The sequence below is a fragment of the Trichomycterus rosablanca genome, chromosome 20 (assembly GCF_030014385.1).
Source record: "Trichomycterus rosablanca isolate fTriRos1 chromosome 20, fTriRos1.hap1, whole genome shotgun sequence".
Lineage (NCBI taxonomy): Eukaryota > Metazoa > Chordata > Actinopteri > Siluriformes > Trichomycteridae > Trichomycterus > Trichomycterus rosablanca.
This window is the reverse complement of record NC_086007.1, coordinates 16,931,686-16,947,554: the sequence shown is the minus strand read 5'-3', so window position 1 is coordinate 16,947,554 and position 15,869 is coordinate 16,931,686. Positions and strand designations below refer to the sequence as shown.

Genomic DNA, 15,869 nt, shown 5'->3' with positions numbered 1-15,869 from the left:
ACCCCTGACAAGATGAACTTTTGGAGATCGCCATGGTTTGAGAGCTGGCAGACACTCTTCGCGGACCTACATATGCCTGTGGCATACAGGATTCAGATTGAGAGAAGTGAACCATATCTGAAAAGGTTTCGTGGAGTTTCCCCAACGTAACAACCTGTGCAGCCGCCGTAAGGAGGCGCTGGAGATGCAGTAGCCTTAAGAACAGAACTCCCATGCTGAGTTTCAGGCGGCACACACGAGACAGGATTGTTCGTGTGCGGGTCCCGGGAAGCGAGGCTGGCATAGACAAGTCTAGCAGCCTGCAAATAAACTGGATCTTCTGGACAGGGAGGAGGATGGTCTACTCCCAGTTTCTTGCTAAGCCAAGCACTTGGATGCAAATCAGCGGCCACTGTGTGTCCACAAGTGCGTCCACAAGTGCCCGTGCTCTTGAGGGGGGCACACACAAGCCAGTCGTCTAGACAAGGAAGGCTTTTTAATCCATGAGGGGTGCCAGAGCTGCCTGCTGGAGCATTCGAAAGGGAAGAGCCTGCGTGTAAGAATTCAACCGACGGAGGTCCAGAATTGGTCGGAAGCCTCCGTCCTTTCTGGAACAACAAAATGATAAATAGAAGCCCTCTGGTTGAACATGAGGATCTGCCACCTCTATTGCTCCTCTCCTCAGGAGGGAACAAACTTCCTGAGAGAGAGAGTGGAAGCATGAACTTGTTTGTGGCGGACTACAGTTTGTGACCTGATGACATGGCTTTGAGAACCCACTGAACTGTAGCCATACCTTCCCAACATGTCATGCACTGGGTCTTCAGCGGTTCCTCCACCGGCTGAATCTCATCAGCGACGATTATGGGCGGCGCTCCCCTTAGGGTAGGGGTGGCGCGGCATTGACCTAGTCCCACAAACAGATGATATTGTCTGGCATGGCACATTCTATGCCATAGGCCTTGGCTCTAAACCTTGCAAGTACGTGCGTGGTGAAGGGCAGATTGATACTTCTGAGTGACAAAAGCGGTGACAACCTCGAGAAGCTTCAGTTCTGGAGGCCTCCAAAAAAGCTGAGAAGCGTCCAAGGGCTTCTTTGATTAGAAGGCCAAAAAACACCCTGGCACCAGGGGCAGTGGCCTGAGTGATGCTCTACAGGTCTCAGAAAGCGATGATTGGGCCAACCACACTTGACGGTGACCATGAATCGTGTCCCTATCAGCTTCCCATGGCTCTTGGCCAAGTAGCCAACTGACTGTAGGGCTGTATTTAAGAACTCACCCACAGGTCCACTACTATCAGTACCTTGTAGAGAAGACTGCAAGGCCAGAGTAGAAGAGAGAGAGAGCCGACTACTTTCGCCATCCTAGTGGCAGTGTCATGTGCCTTATATAATAACCCATCAGTGCGTCTACACTCAGCACTGGGACAACGTGGGTCTGGGTGTAAAGCTTCATCAGCAGACACTACCTTAGACACCACACAAGCATCCACCGTAGGCATCTGGCTCAGTCCCATGGAAGCAGCACTTGCCCACGAATGCTGGTTACACGTGTGGAACCCAGCTGTGAATTCGGCAGTAAGGTCTTCTCCGGCAGGAATAGAGAAGTTATCGGGTGGGACAGCCCGCATAAAGAACTTACTAGTTTTTGGGGCTGTTGGAGTTGGGGCATCAAGTCCTAGTTTGGCCAAGGCCAACTTTAAGGCGCTCTGCACTTGAGCAGAGTGCGCAGGGGTGGCTGTCGGAGCACTGGCTTCGAAGTTCCGCGAGTGCGAAGCAGAGAGAGACCCCGACCGTGCTGAAACAGCCGGCGGGGAACCACCCGGCTGTAGAAAAATACCTGAAGAATCCGGCATTTGATGCTGCTATAGAAAGTGCATCATCTGCTTTGGTTGGTATGCTTTGCTCCGGGATACTATAGCATCTAGTTTGTCACTAAACATAAATAACGACTTCAACTGTGACAACTCATCGGTGAACGAGCCCATGCGTTCCGGCAGCGCCATGGATAATCTCTTTTCCTCTGCATAGGCCCTGGTCCCTCCGAGGGCCGCTTTGCAGTGTTGCTCGTGCTGCGCTGAGGCTCAGCCTCGCACCCAATCTCTAGCCCCACTAGCCTTTCTCGGCGGCGGTCTAATGCAATAATCGCACAATCAGTACACGGGTTCACCAAGGCTTCACAAAGGTGATCCAACCAAAGATATGAAGGGCATAACTCATGCCCATCGTAAGTCTCCAAGGAAGCAAGGCACTGGTTACAACCATTCAACAAAGGACGGTTCTGCGTTGTTGATATCGCTGTTTCACTCCTAGTACTTAGTACTAAAAAGGAGTAAAAAACTGCACCGAGTACAAACTCGAGGTGAAAACGGCGTGACCACGGTACACACGCTGAGCAATGCTATCGTTATAATATCACGAGCTGTCAGCTCACAAAACACCGAGTATGAAAACTCTAGGTGAAACACTGAACACCAGGTAATCCTTCCAGTTATCACCGAGTATGAAACTCTAGGTGAAACACTGAAGCCAAGTAATCTTTCCAGTTATCACCGAGTATGAAACTCTAGGTGAAACACTGAACGCCAGGTAATCTTTCCAGTTATCACCGAGTATGAAACTCTAGATGACAAGGCTGTGTTGCTAATGTAAAAGCAATCTTTTCCATAACTCGAACGCAGAAGCAATGTCACTTAACACCGAGTACAGAACTCTAGATGAAAACGCTAAATTATTACGAGTAATCTACTTGATACAGCGAGTACAGTGTTGGCTTCACTTAACACCGAGTATAAACTTAGGTGAAGAGAAATACGCTGCTAGTGCTCGGAGTTGTAACTTTTCGAGCAGTGCGTTCCACATAAAAACGAATGTTAGTCTAGGTTAGCGCGAACTAACTCCTGTAGTACATAAGCGTTACTTACCTGAGTTCCATGTACAGTATCAGTTCAGCTTACTCCACACCGAGTAATCTCCGGGTGGGAAATGAAGAAAATCCAGTAACAAACACAGCTTCTCTGGCTCATTCTCACACCGAGCGTGCTCTAGGTGGATTGGTTGCCAGATCCCGCTGGATTACTCACAGCCCGTAGAGGACGAATAAAATTCGTAGCTCCGACACCAAGTGTCACCGGGCTGAGCTACAATCTTGAAGGCGAGACGAGAAAAGAGGAAGACTGCGTGAGTCACAGGTGTATTATACAGTAAGTGACATCACTGCAGGGGTCACGTGTGACTAATTTGGTATAAAATATCTCGGTCTGAAGCGCGCACGCGCGGGATTATCCACTACTAGGCACCGCCCTGGCGGTCAGGAGATACGAAACATAACTTTGCTTTAGAATTCCTACCTTTGTCCCAGGCAATTCTGGTGATCCCATGGGTCCCTGTCGTCCTTGTACTCCAAAGCCAGGGTCACCTGAGGAACCTTGTTTGCCCTTTTCACCTAAAAAAAACCCAAAAAAACTAAGTTGAACTTTTTAGAAAATATTGTCAGAACAATTTTAGATTCTATTCAATATTATACATATTTTTATATACAAATACTTAGCCTGACCTTTAGTCCCAATCTGTCCTGGCATTCCTGTTTGTGAAAATCCTTTCTGCCCTTTATTACCAATATGTCCTGGTTTTCCAGGTATTCCCAAAAGTCCAATAGCTCCTAAAACAACAAGGAAATATAGAAGCAAAAAAAAAGTAAATACAAACCAGGCAAATTAGCTTTTCTAGGTTAAATATAAATCATCACTGGCATTGTCATAAACCTACCTATCTATCTTATCTGACCACACCACAGGTTTTCACTGTCTTTTGATGAGATGAGCTTAGGCCCAGAGTTGCCTTTTTTGAGAGCTGTTTTTTTTCTGTTTGTGTAATGGTGTTTTAGAGTTTTGAAAATTGGATTTGCAAATAAGAAAAAAAAGAAGAAAAAAACAGGGTTGTGTATAGGTATTGGCAGTTGTGCCTAAATATACAACCCCAGTATGGGACAGTATGAAAAATGCAAATTAATTAAAAACAGAGTTTCTTACGTTTACTTTGACTTTTATTTGATTGCAGATTGTTTGAACCTGAGATACTTCATGTTTTATCTGCTCAACTTCATTTCATTTATTAATAAACCTTCATTCCTGCATTTCGGGCCAGCAACACATTCCAAAAAAAAGTTGGGACGGGACAATTTAAGGCTAGTAATAAGGTGAAAAACTAAATAATGATGCGATTTTAAACAGGTGATGTCAACAGGTGATTGTAATCATGCTTTGGTACAAAAGCAGCATCCAGGAAAGGCTGAGTCTTTGATAAGTAAAGATGGTCAAAGGATCTACAATAAACCTCAAAAAAAGATTGGAAGGGATTTGCATATTTCTCCCTCTGTAGTGCATAATATCATTAAACCATTCAAGTAATCAGGAGGAATTTCAGTACGTGGCCAAGGGCGCAAGCTTAAGCTTCTGAGATCCCTCAGATGGCACTGCATCTAGAACTGCCACTCAACAATAGCTGATATAACCATATGGTTGAGGGATTAGGGACTTTGGCAAACCTTTGTCAAGCTCTACAATACAGAGTTACATGCACAAATTAAGACTTTACTGTGCAAAAAAGAAGCCTTATGTTAACCATGTCCAGAAGCGGCTTCGACTTCTCTGGGCTCAGAGGCATCTGTGATGGACCATCACACAGTGGAAATGTTTATTGTAGTCAGATGAATCAGCATTCCAGGTCTTTTTTGGAAAAAAATGGACACTGTGTGCTCCGGACCAAAGATGAAAAGTACCATCCAGACTGTTATCAGCAACAAGTCCAAAAACCAGGGTCTGTCATGGTATGGGGTGGTGTCAATGCCCTTGGCAAAGGTAATTTACACTTCTGTGATGCAGCATTAATGCAGAAAAGTACATTAGACCAACATATGCTGCCTTCAAGACATCACCTTTTCAAGGGACGTCAATGCATATTTCAACAAGACAATGCAAAACCACATGCTGCACACTCTACAAAGGCATGACTGCAGAAGAAAAGGGTATGGGTACTGGACAGGCCTGCCTGCAGTCCTGACCTGTCCCCAATAGAGAATTTTAAAAGGAAAAATGAGACAACGATGACCCCATACTGTTGCATATCTTAAGACGTGTTTGCAGGATGGGACAAAATAAAACCTGAAATACTAAATCACTTGGTCTCCTTGGTGCCAAATCGTCTTTTAAGTGTGGTGAAAATGAATAGCAACATTACAAAGTGGTAAATGCTTTACCATCCCAACTTTTTTTGGAATGTGTTGCAGACCTGAAATACAGGAATGGATGTTTATTAATAAATGAAATGAAGTTGAGCAGACAAAACATGAAAAATCTCAGGTTCATCCTTTCTGTAATCAAATATAAGTCAATGTAAATGTAAGAAATTATGTGTTTTTTTATTATTTGCTTTTTCCATGCCGTCTCAACTTTTTCTGATTTGGGGTTGTAGATCTGTGCTAGTTCAGAAAATGAAACTCAATGAAACACAGCAGCATTTAGATAAATGCTTCATTTCACTTAAGACCTTTGATTTTGACGCAAGCAGTAATAGAGGCAAACACACATATTTAATAAACATAATTATTCAGTTTTTATTATTCATATAGTGGACAGTGTGTTTGTAGTAATGGACTTTATATGCTAAGCTGTTAAACCTATCTGGTGTGTAGATCTGTCTTGTTATTAAGAGTAAGCTTGTAGCAGTTTGTATAACAATTAACTTTTATAATTGGATGGTTTCTTTTGTGAGCCAACTTAAATGTTGAGGCTGAGCTTGTGGTGCCGCCTATTGACCATGAGCAACAGTTTCGTCTAATTTTGTCAAATGCCAGACATCCCAAGTCTCCCGGAAGTTCTGGGAGTCTCCCGCATATACATAGCAGCTCCCTGATGCCCGCAAGTCAGATAAAATCTCCCGGAATCTAGAATGAGCGGCCAAGAGCGCACACAAACACGCACGCAGGCGTATACTATATACGTACTTGCTGTGGTAGCCTACCTTGTGGTAACGCGCTCCCTTCGTGTGCATATTAATGAAGCGCATGCAAAACAGGGAGGGTTCTGGTTGGCCTGTTCTCTGCAAAAAGTCTGTCAGTCAGCCAATCAGTTTTTTGTGTGGACGGGCAGTGGTTTTTTTTTCCCCTGGTAGGCATGCGTTCAGTGAGTGAGAGAAGGAACCATGGCAGAGGCAGGGAAAGCGGAGGCAAGGCCTTCCAAAAAGAGAAAATACAAAACTCATTTCACCTCTGACTACTCGAAAGTGTACCCACACTGTAAAAAATCTTAGTAGAATTTACAGTAATAAACTGTAAAACGGTAGCAGTAAAATACCATAAATTCTAATATAGTATATCACCATAAGAAATAAATGTAATTACTGTAAAATACAAAATCGTGCAAAACTTTAAATTGTACTTTCATATTATGTAGAAAACACAGAAAATAACTGTGTAAATATCAAATATTTTTAAAAGTTAATGGAAAATACTGTAATATCAACAGCAAGTAAATACCTTCAAATTAATGCTATTATTCTGTCTAAACTACATCATTTTCTATTTTGTACATAAACTTTTACAGTGTAAAACCTTTAACCTTTTAGCAAATACATACCTTAATTTTTCCAGAAACGAGATGTTGAAAATATAGTATTTTTCTTAAATGATGTTAATTTCAGGGAAAATGTAATATATATCTTGTTACAATTACACCATCAATTGGTGCAATATGTTAGGCAGCTAGTGAATAGTCACTTCTCAATGTTGATGTGATGGAAGCAGAAAAAAAAAAAATAATAATAATAATATATATATATATATATATATATATATATACAGGGGTTGGACAAAATAACTGAAACACCTGTCATTTTAGTGTGGGAGGTTTCATGGCTAAATTGGACCAGTCTGGTGGCCAATCTTCATTAATTGCACATTGCACCAGCAAGAGCAGAGTGTGAAGGTTCAATTAGCAGGGTAAGAGCACAGTTTTGCTCAAAATATTGCAATGCACACAACATTATGGGTGACATACCAGAGTTCAAAAGAGGACAAATTGTTGGTGCACGTCTTGCTGGCGCATCTGTGACCAAGACAGCAAGTCTTTGTGATGTATCAAGAGCCACGGTATCCAGGGTAATGTCAGCATACCACCAAGAAGGACAAACCACAACCAACAGGATTAACTGTGGACGCAAGAGGAAGCTGTCTGAAAGGGATGTTCGGGTGCTAACCCGGATTGTATCCAAAAAACATAAAACCACGGCTGCCCAAATCATGGCAGAATTAAATGTGCACCTCGACTCTCCTGTTTCCACCAGAACTGTCCGTCGGGAGCTCCACAGGGTCGATATACACGGCCGGGCTGCTATAGCCAAACCTTTGGTCACTCGTGCCAATGCCAAACGTCGGTTTCAATGGTGCAAGGAGCGCAAATCTTGGGCTGTGGACAATGTGAAACATGTATTGTTCTCTGATGAGTCCACCTTTACTGTTTTCCCCACATCCGGGAGAGTTACGGTGTGGAGAAGCCCCAAAGAAGCGTACCACCCAGACTGTTGCATGCCCAGAGTGAAGCATGGGGGTGGATCAGTGATGGTTTGGGCTGCCATATCATGGCATTCCCTTGGCCCAATACTTGTGCTAGATGGGCGCGTCACTGCCAAGGACTACCGAACCATTCTGGAGGACCATGTGCATCCAATGGCGGTGCCGTGTATCAGGATGACAATGCACCAATACACACAGCAAGACTGGTGAAAGATTGGTTTGATGAACATGAAAGTGAAGTTGAACATCTCCCATGGCCTGCACAGTCACCAGATCTAAATATTATTGAGCCACTTTGGGGTGTTTTGGAGAAGCGAGTCAGGAAACGTTTTCCTCCACCAGCATCACGTAGTGACCTGGCCACTATCCTGCAAGAAGAATGGCTTAAAATCCCTCTGACCACCGTGCAGGACTTGTATATGTCATTTCCAAGACGAATTGACGCTGTATTGGCCGCAAAAGGAGGCCCTACACCATACTAATAAATTATTGTGGTCTAAAACCAGGTGTTTCAGTTATTTTGTCCAACCCCTGTATATACTGTATATATATATACTGTATATACATATATATATATAGTGGTCAGTACCTCCTAAAAGTGGTCCAGTCAACCAGTGACCCAGACAGGATCATGGGCACTCGAAACTCACTCATGTTCTTGTGGGGCCAAGGCTATTTTGTTCAGTCTATTCCAACAGATTACCCACATAAGGATTTGTTGCTAATATCTGGTGCCAAATACCACAGAACACCTTTATAATCAGTGCAATCAATGAAAAACTGAAATAGAACTACAAAGATGCATTTCTTAAAGGAAATGATTGCTGTGGAACAATGTTGTCAATTTATATGGTTGCCCAGGTGTTGCTAAGGGTGTAATGGTTGTTGGGGTGTTGTGTTTGCTAAGATGAGCTAAATGACAATACAAACCATTATTATATACACTCAGTATTAGGCCTATAGTGTAAGAATACACAGACCATTTGGAAGATTGCTGACAGGAGTTAACCTATTTAAAATGGTATAATAATGGTTTGTATTGTCATATTCTAAAGACACTCGGATTTTATATTCATTCAACTTTCTTTTTTTACATGATCAAAGTTACAATTTGAGAGAACAATTAACCTTAAAAATAAATACACAATTGGCTTATAATGTGACTGAAATATATACAGTTTAAAAGAAACATATACTTCTTTGTGTGTATCATAAATAAAGACGTTATTAAAAGATAACTGGGTCTATTTTTCTAGCTTTGAATCACTGCTATAAGCCATACGAATAATTATTAAGTTTTTTAAGTACTTCATAGTGCAGAGTAACTTGCTAATTTAAAACGAGCATCTATCGTTTAAACACGCCGACCGTTGTGACCTAATTTTGTCTAGCGGTTGGCGCCACTTTACCGCGGAGTGTTTCACTTGTGTGGAAATCTACATTGATGGCACGTTGTCCCGACAACTGAAGACTTCACTTATTCGCGTACAAACTACCTTTTTCTCAAAATTGTACCTGTTGGTAAATACATAAAACTTTCTTCGTTTGTTTCGCTGGCGTATGGTTAAATTAAGCTGGTGATAACGTTACTTAAACGTTAACTGTACCTCGAGTTTGCTAACGCTAATTCTGTAGCCTGGTTTACAGTTGTCTTAGCTATAACTAGCTAACGCTTAATTTAACACTTTATTCCCTGCAGTCGTACCCTTATGAGTTATTGTATGAGTTCAGATCAGTTAAATTTATAGGAAAATGTTCAGTTGTGATTTCTGTGGTAAGTCGGTTAAGACGTTGAGGGGTTATGTGCTTCATTGTAAACTTCATAGAAATGAGCCACGTTGTTTGTTTAAGTGTTTCGGGGCCGGTTGCAAGCAGACATTTTGTAGATATGGAGCTTTTAAGGCTCATTTTTACCGGAGGCACAATGCAGGCGTTCCTGTTGCCGTTACTGATGGAATGCCAGCCACCTCGTTTAAATGTGCAGTGTCGTTGTGTGAACGTCAGTGTCTAGATACTAAAGATTTAATAGCTCACTTGAAGGAGCATATTGTGGAAGGACGTGTGGTGACTTGTCCAGTGAAAGGATGCACAAAAGTCTTCAAGGTCAGATCTTCGTTTACTGCCCATATGTCACGAAACCACAGAGATTTTGCAGACAGCAGTGTCAGTGACATATACAGAGAACCTGTATCTCAGTCATCATCGGTTCTAACTGAATCAGATGACATTGTCACTCAAGTGTGTGAAGGTGATCTAGATATGTCAGAAAATTTTACTGATCTTTTTTTCAGAAATGTCTGTTTATTTTACTTGAAATTACAGGGGCAGTTTCTATTACCTGCTTCAACCATACAGAACATAGTTGAGGAAATGCAAAACATACATGAGTTGGGTCAGACATACACTTTGGGTAAACTTGCTTCGTTGCTAAAAAATGACACATCATTATCAGATAGTGACATCACCAAAGTTTGTGATTCTGTCAGGGGATTTGACTTGTTCTCTGAATGTCATACAGGGGCAATGAGAACAGCATTCTCAAGAACACAATCTTTTAAAAAAATTTTTCTGGGAAGAGATGAGAACAGGAGAGATAGGTTTGCATATTATGTGCCTGTGAGAGAGACTTTAAAGTGTTAAAGTGTTAAAATCTGATCTGTGGCAGAATTGTGTGCCAGGTGAACACATGACAGAGTCTCCCTCAGATGTTCTAAGCGACATTATCGATGGTCAAATATTCAAATCCAGTGAGTTTTTTAGTCAAAATGCATCATGTCTTAAGTTAGTATTATAACAGGATGCATTTGAAGTTGTTAATCCTTTAGGCTCTGCAAAGACAAAACATAAAATATTAGCTGTTTATGTATCTGTTGCTAATTTGCCCCCTCATGTACGGTCAGACACAAACCACATGTCACTTGTTTTACTGTGTAGGGAGAAAGACTTCAAAGAGTTTGGCCATGCTAAGGTCTTTTCTGAATTACTATCAGACTTAAAGGAATTGGAGGAGAATGGGATTGTAGTATCAGATGAAACAGTAGTCAAAGGAACCCTGTATTGCATTGCTGGAGATAATTTGGGCTCACATTGCATTGGTGGCTTCACTGAAAATTTCAGTCGATCAGAACATTTTTGTAGGTATTGCCTAATAACCCGATCTGATTTTCAGGGTCACGATCCAAATCTGTGTGGACCAGCACGCACCATTGAGAGCTACAGTTCTGCTGTTGATCGCCTCCAAACTGAAGGTACACCAAATATTGAAGGAGTAAAGTTTAAGTCAGTATTCAATTCTTTAAAATACTTCAATGTCTGTCAGCCAGGTTTGCCACCTTGTCTAGGACATGACATTTTTGAGGGTGTTCTGGCTTATGATGTTGCGCTCTATCTTAAATATTTTATAAAAAATAAGGGATGGTTCACTTACTCCACTTTAAATCGTCGCATTAAGCAGTTCAAATACTGTGGCTCTGATTCTTCTACAAAGCCATGTGAAGTCAGTTCTCAAGCTGTTAAACTCTCAGGACATGCCATCCAGAATTGGAATTTTCTTAGGTTGCTGCCTCTCATAATTGGTGACAGAATAGAAGATACAACAGATAATGTATGGCAGTTGACTCTGCAGTTGAAAGACATTGTGGACATGATCTGTGCTCAGAAAATCTCTGTGCCTCAGGTTGCATATCTTGATATTCTTATTCAAGAATATTTAGATTCAAGAAAATGTCTATTCCCTACTAGTAACCTGAAGCCAAAACATCACTATTTACGCCATTATCCAGCACTGATTTTGAAATTTGGCCCCTTGATCAGAGTGTGGACAATGCGCTTTGAGGGTAAGCACAGTTATTTCAAGAGATGTGCAAGGACTTTAAAGAATTTTAAAAACCTCTGCCTTACTCTGTCTGAAAGACATCAGATGTTGCATGCTTATCTTTCAGCAGGATCAATAGGTCAAGATGTCATGCAAGCTAAAGGTGCTTCTGCATTTTACTCAGTACTACACAGTAAAGCCATTCAAGATGCAGTGAGCCACTTTGGCTTCACTGAGACCAACACAAAGGTCGTGACTGAAATGCTCTATAAGGGAACATTATACAAGAAAGGACAATTTCTTGTCACAGGGAACCCTGATTCTGTGGAGTTTGGTGAGCTACTGCTTATTCTGATCAAAAATGACGGTGTTCATTTTCTGGTGTTACTATGTAGAGCAGAATTCATTCCTCAGTACCATATGTACTCAGTTAAGAACGACAATGGAAAAATGTTGTGTCTGAACATCAGTGACTTGATTGATTTCTATCCATTGTCATCTTACATCAAGGATGGGTACCAAATAGTTCCACTAAAACACAGTGTGTTGTCACAGTAATGAATATCCTGGCCTGTTATTTTGAAATTAATTGAGCTTTGTTTACACTTTCAGAAAATTCAGAAATGGCTTCAGAACAAAGCAACATAGGCAGTGCCATTACCAAAGTGTTGCCAGATCTCCCAGCCTCAATTCTAAGTATTTTAGAGGAGACACTACAGTCATTGGGGGTGGAGATCACTGAGGATTTTCACTTCATTCAGGAAGCTGATCTGCTTTCAGTTCTCAGACCAATTCAAGCAAGGAAATTGGTAGCTGCCTGGCAACAAACCAGTAAGTGCATTCTGACAGAATTTATGTTAGAATTTATTTTGAATTATAACCACAGTTTAAACATCAATAAATGCATTTTGTTAATTTCATTATTTTGTACAGCACAGGACATTGAAGTTCACAGCCAGGCAGCATTAAGCTCTCCAGGTTCCTCGACCCAGTCCTCACTCTCTTCCTCTCCCTCGCCTAGACACCCATGTGCTGCTGCAGATTGGGTTGACACCTTCCATATTCCATGGGAGAGGTGTCCTGAAGCACTGATTCAGTGTTTGGAAAGGGGAAAACGACCAAGCCCAAAGTTACGGAGAGAAATGATTCGGATTGTTGTGTCCGAGATGATGAAAGTCTGTGCTTCTCCGACTAAACAAGCCTCGACGGAAGTTGCCAAAAAAATGGTTGCCAAGTATCCACAATCACTGCAAGACGTCATAGAAGGCGACATTGTGGGTCCAGGTTATCACTCACTGGTCAAACAGTTACAAGCCCGAATTGATAATGTGAGACGGTTTTCAATACCGAAGATGATTAAGCGCAAACAGGAGGCAGATGACTGTGACACAGATGAAATCCCAACTAAACGAAGGGCTCCTGTTCAAGACACATATGGCTGCATAAAGTGGGACATGAAATTCATGCCAGTGAGTGAGACACCAAAAAGCCAACAGGAGAAAAAAGACAGAATGAAAGTGCTTAGTGAACAGACTAACTTCAACCCAGACGAGGTACAAACTCTGATGATGTGCACCTACTACTCCCAACGTAAAGAGGTAAACAAGGGAACAGACCTGCAGTCTCTCATGGAGGAGTGGCCTTTTTTGTTTAAGGAGATTGGCATGACAGTTCACTACCAAGAGCTCACTGGGATACCATTAAAGGACACCTTCCTCACTAGTGTGGAAAAAAAGGGGAAACGGCTTCTGGACTTCATGAGAACCATTTGTGCAGACAAGAACAAACGAGTTTTGCAGGCTGTCACAAAGCTAAAGATTCTGAGAGGACAGTTGGAGGGCTGCTCAGAAGATGTCAAAGATATGGTGCTATTGCTTCTCTCCTATTTTGATGAAAAAGAAGAGAGCCTCTTTCACTATGTAGATGAAACATGTCTGGCAAGCGAAGTAAACATGGACATTTTGCCAGTGACACCTTGCATTATTGTATGCGGTAAGTTGATACTCATTTTTACTGAAGGGTCCTAAGCTAATGTAATGTGACTGCATGAAGTGCACTATCATGCACTTAACAAGTTTGAATCGTTCTTTTTCAAAATCAATAAAGTGTATGTGGACCAGCAAGCCACTATTTTAAGCGGAAAAACACATTGAAGAATGCACAATTGCTCTTCTTATTGTGCATCTTAATTTATCAGGGCAGCTTGATAGTGGTCAGCATGACCAGCTTACAACAAGAAGGAGGAGTGTCCTGGGTCCTTTCTGTGTGGAGTCTGCATGTCTTCCCTGACTTTGTGTAGGCTTACTTTGGGTGCTGTAGTTTACTCCCACATTCCAAAGACATGCGTTAGACTAATTGATTACACTAATATTGTGCAGGTTTGAGTGTGTTCGAGCTAATATTATAAGTTTTCTGGTGTTAATCCACTTCTGAAGAAAGATGGTTCATATGAAGCACTTGTTTTCACTATATGAAAGTTTATATTTGGAGGATCTGCTCACAAATATTAGGGGAGATTTTAAGTATCCCCTATATTTTGTGAACAGTATATAACACTCGTAAATATCACTAAATGAAAAAGAACTTTGTTCTTATAATTTATCATATGACGTTTGGATGGTAATTGGGAGTTGTTAATGATTTTCAACCTGTAGCTTTGCAGGCACCTCCTGCTATGCTGCAAGGCAGTTCATGTTGAGTGTAGACCGCAAGGTTGTGCATGACCAAATCCCCACCTTCGTCTCTGCCATCTGTTTAATGTTTGGATGCTATTATTGTCTAAACATCCACTACCCTGTGGAATTGGGATCCACTCTTGAATTTCTTCAGAGGTAAGGGTAAGGTATATATACATACACACACACACACACAATCATATATACAGTATATATATATATTGATCTGTTAGAGTAGGGTGTGCAAATTCACTCTACATATTTATTCATTCTACATAAATCCGTCTTATAGCTACAATTGCTGGTTTAACCAAGTTTCAATGACCAAGAACAGTGGAAATAAAAAGGTTCCAGATTGTAAAAAAATATGAAAACTTGAGTATTAAAACATTATGGTAATATGTATTGTTTGTTTTACTTAAACTAGTCCAGAATAAAATGTTAATGTATAGCAGATGAGCAATGAGTAGCATTATATATATATATATATATATAACTAATATATATAACTTTGCACACATAGATTAGCATCTTTTTAAAAGGCTACTTTGGGCAAAAGTATATTACCCTTTTTTCTTGTAGTGTTGTATTATGGGGAGTTTAGTTTGATTGTGCAACCGCCTCACAGCTAAATGGTTCTGGGTTCTTTTTGTGTATGACGTTTACTTGTTTTTGCTAAGCCTGCACATTTTTGTCCCACTACTTCAGAGAGAGGTTGCCCTGTGATAAAAATGTGAATTGACTGTGATGTTATTTGGGACTTTTGCCATATTGCACCCCTTTTTGTTAGAGTAAACACAATGGTTGATTATGAATTCTTGTGTTTCCAAAGGTGTTTCTTCATCATCAATCCAGAGAAGGGAACAAAAGTAGAAACAAAGACAAACAAGAAGCAGCTGTCCGTTAACCCAAGAGTCCTCACTCTCATTGCAGATCTCTCTGATTATGAGTGGAGAGAGACATATTGAAAATGGACTTATCTAGCTGGACTGTTAAGACTGAATTGTTACAGTACTAGCTGTAAGCAGCAATGGCCTTTGCTGTAACTGTTAACCACTGGCATTCTGAACAGTGTTTTTATGTTAAGGCATTTGTTTCTTTAGTTCTCATTCAGAGCTGACTATAAATAGTTCCAGTTTTTCAAACATCTCATCTGTGTCAGAGATCCCAAGATGAGCATCCTCTTCTGTTAATTCTGGACTAAATGACTGTTGCTCTTGATGAAGCGGCAAGTGGATAATTCTTTCATGCATTTTACCGTTCATCCAATGGATACATCCTGTTTTTTTTCAACAATGCTTTGTGAGTACTGCATGAACAATTTACGGATTAATAAATGTTTGGTGTTAATCTGTGCCTTGATTTCCAGTGTGCCTTTTTTGGTATTTAATTTTTGATTTACCATACAAAACTGTTCAATGTAAAATTTAATCCAATTAACCGTAATGTCATATGTTATTATACCGTAATATTTACATGGAATTTCTGGCAACCACAGCTGCCAGTAAATTACTGTAAAGTTGACTTTTGCAGTAATATACCATAACACATAATACAGTTATACTGTGTTTATCACGGAGATAGTCTGTAATTGGACTTATGTGTCTGTTGTTTTTAGAGTATATTACTGTAAACAGGTTTATTTGTAGCTGGTATATTTTAAAGAGATTTACCATTAATAGTTTTACAAAATGGCTTTAATTTTAAAGCAAATCGCCATAAACAGGTTAGCAGTAATTCTGTATTTTACATAGTATTTTTCCATAAACAAACAACAGTTTGCAACTGTAAGACTTACGGTTGCCAAAAAGCATACCGTAATGTTGTATA

The 15,869-nt window shown here is 40.8% G+C and overlaps 1 protein-coding gene across 1 annotated transcript in view; it reads right to left on the bottom strand.

The window, feature by feature from the left end:
• col4a3 (collagen, type IV, alpha 3) overlaps positions 1-15,869 on the bottom strand; it is a 221,777-nt gene that overhangs the window by 162,719 nt on the left and 43,189 nt on the right. The window contains exons 20-21 of the mRNA XM_063016668.1: positions 3,537-3,641; positions 3,331-3,425 (exon numbers count right to left, since the gene is read on the bottom strand). Coding sequence (XP_062872738.1) covers positions 3,331-3,425; positions 3,537-3,641 — 200 coding nt within the window. The remainder of the gene's footprint in view (positions 1-3,330; positions 3,426-3,536; positions 3,642-15,869) is intronic.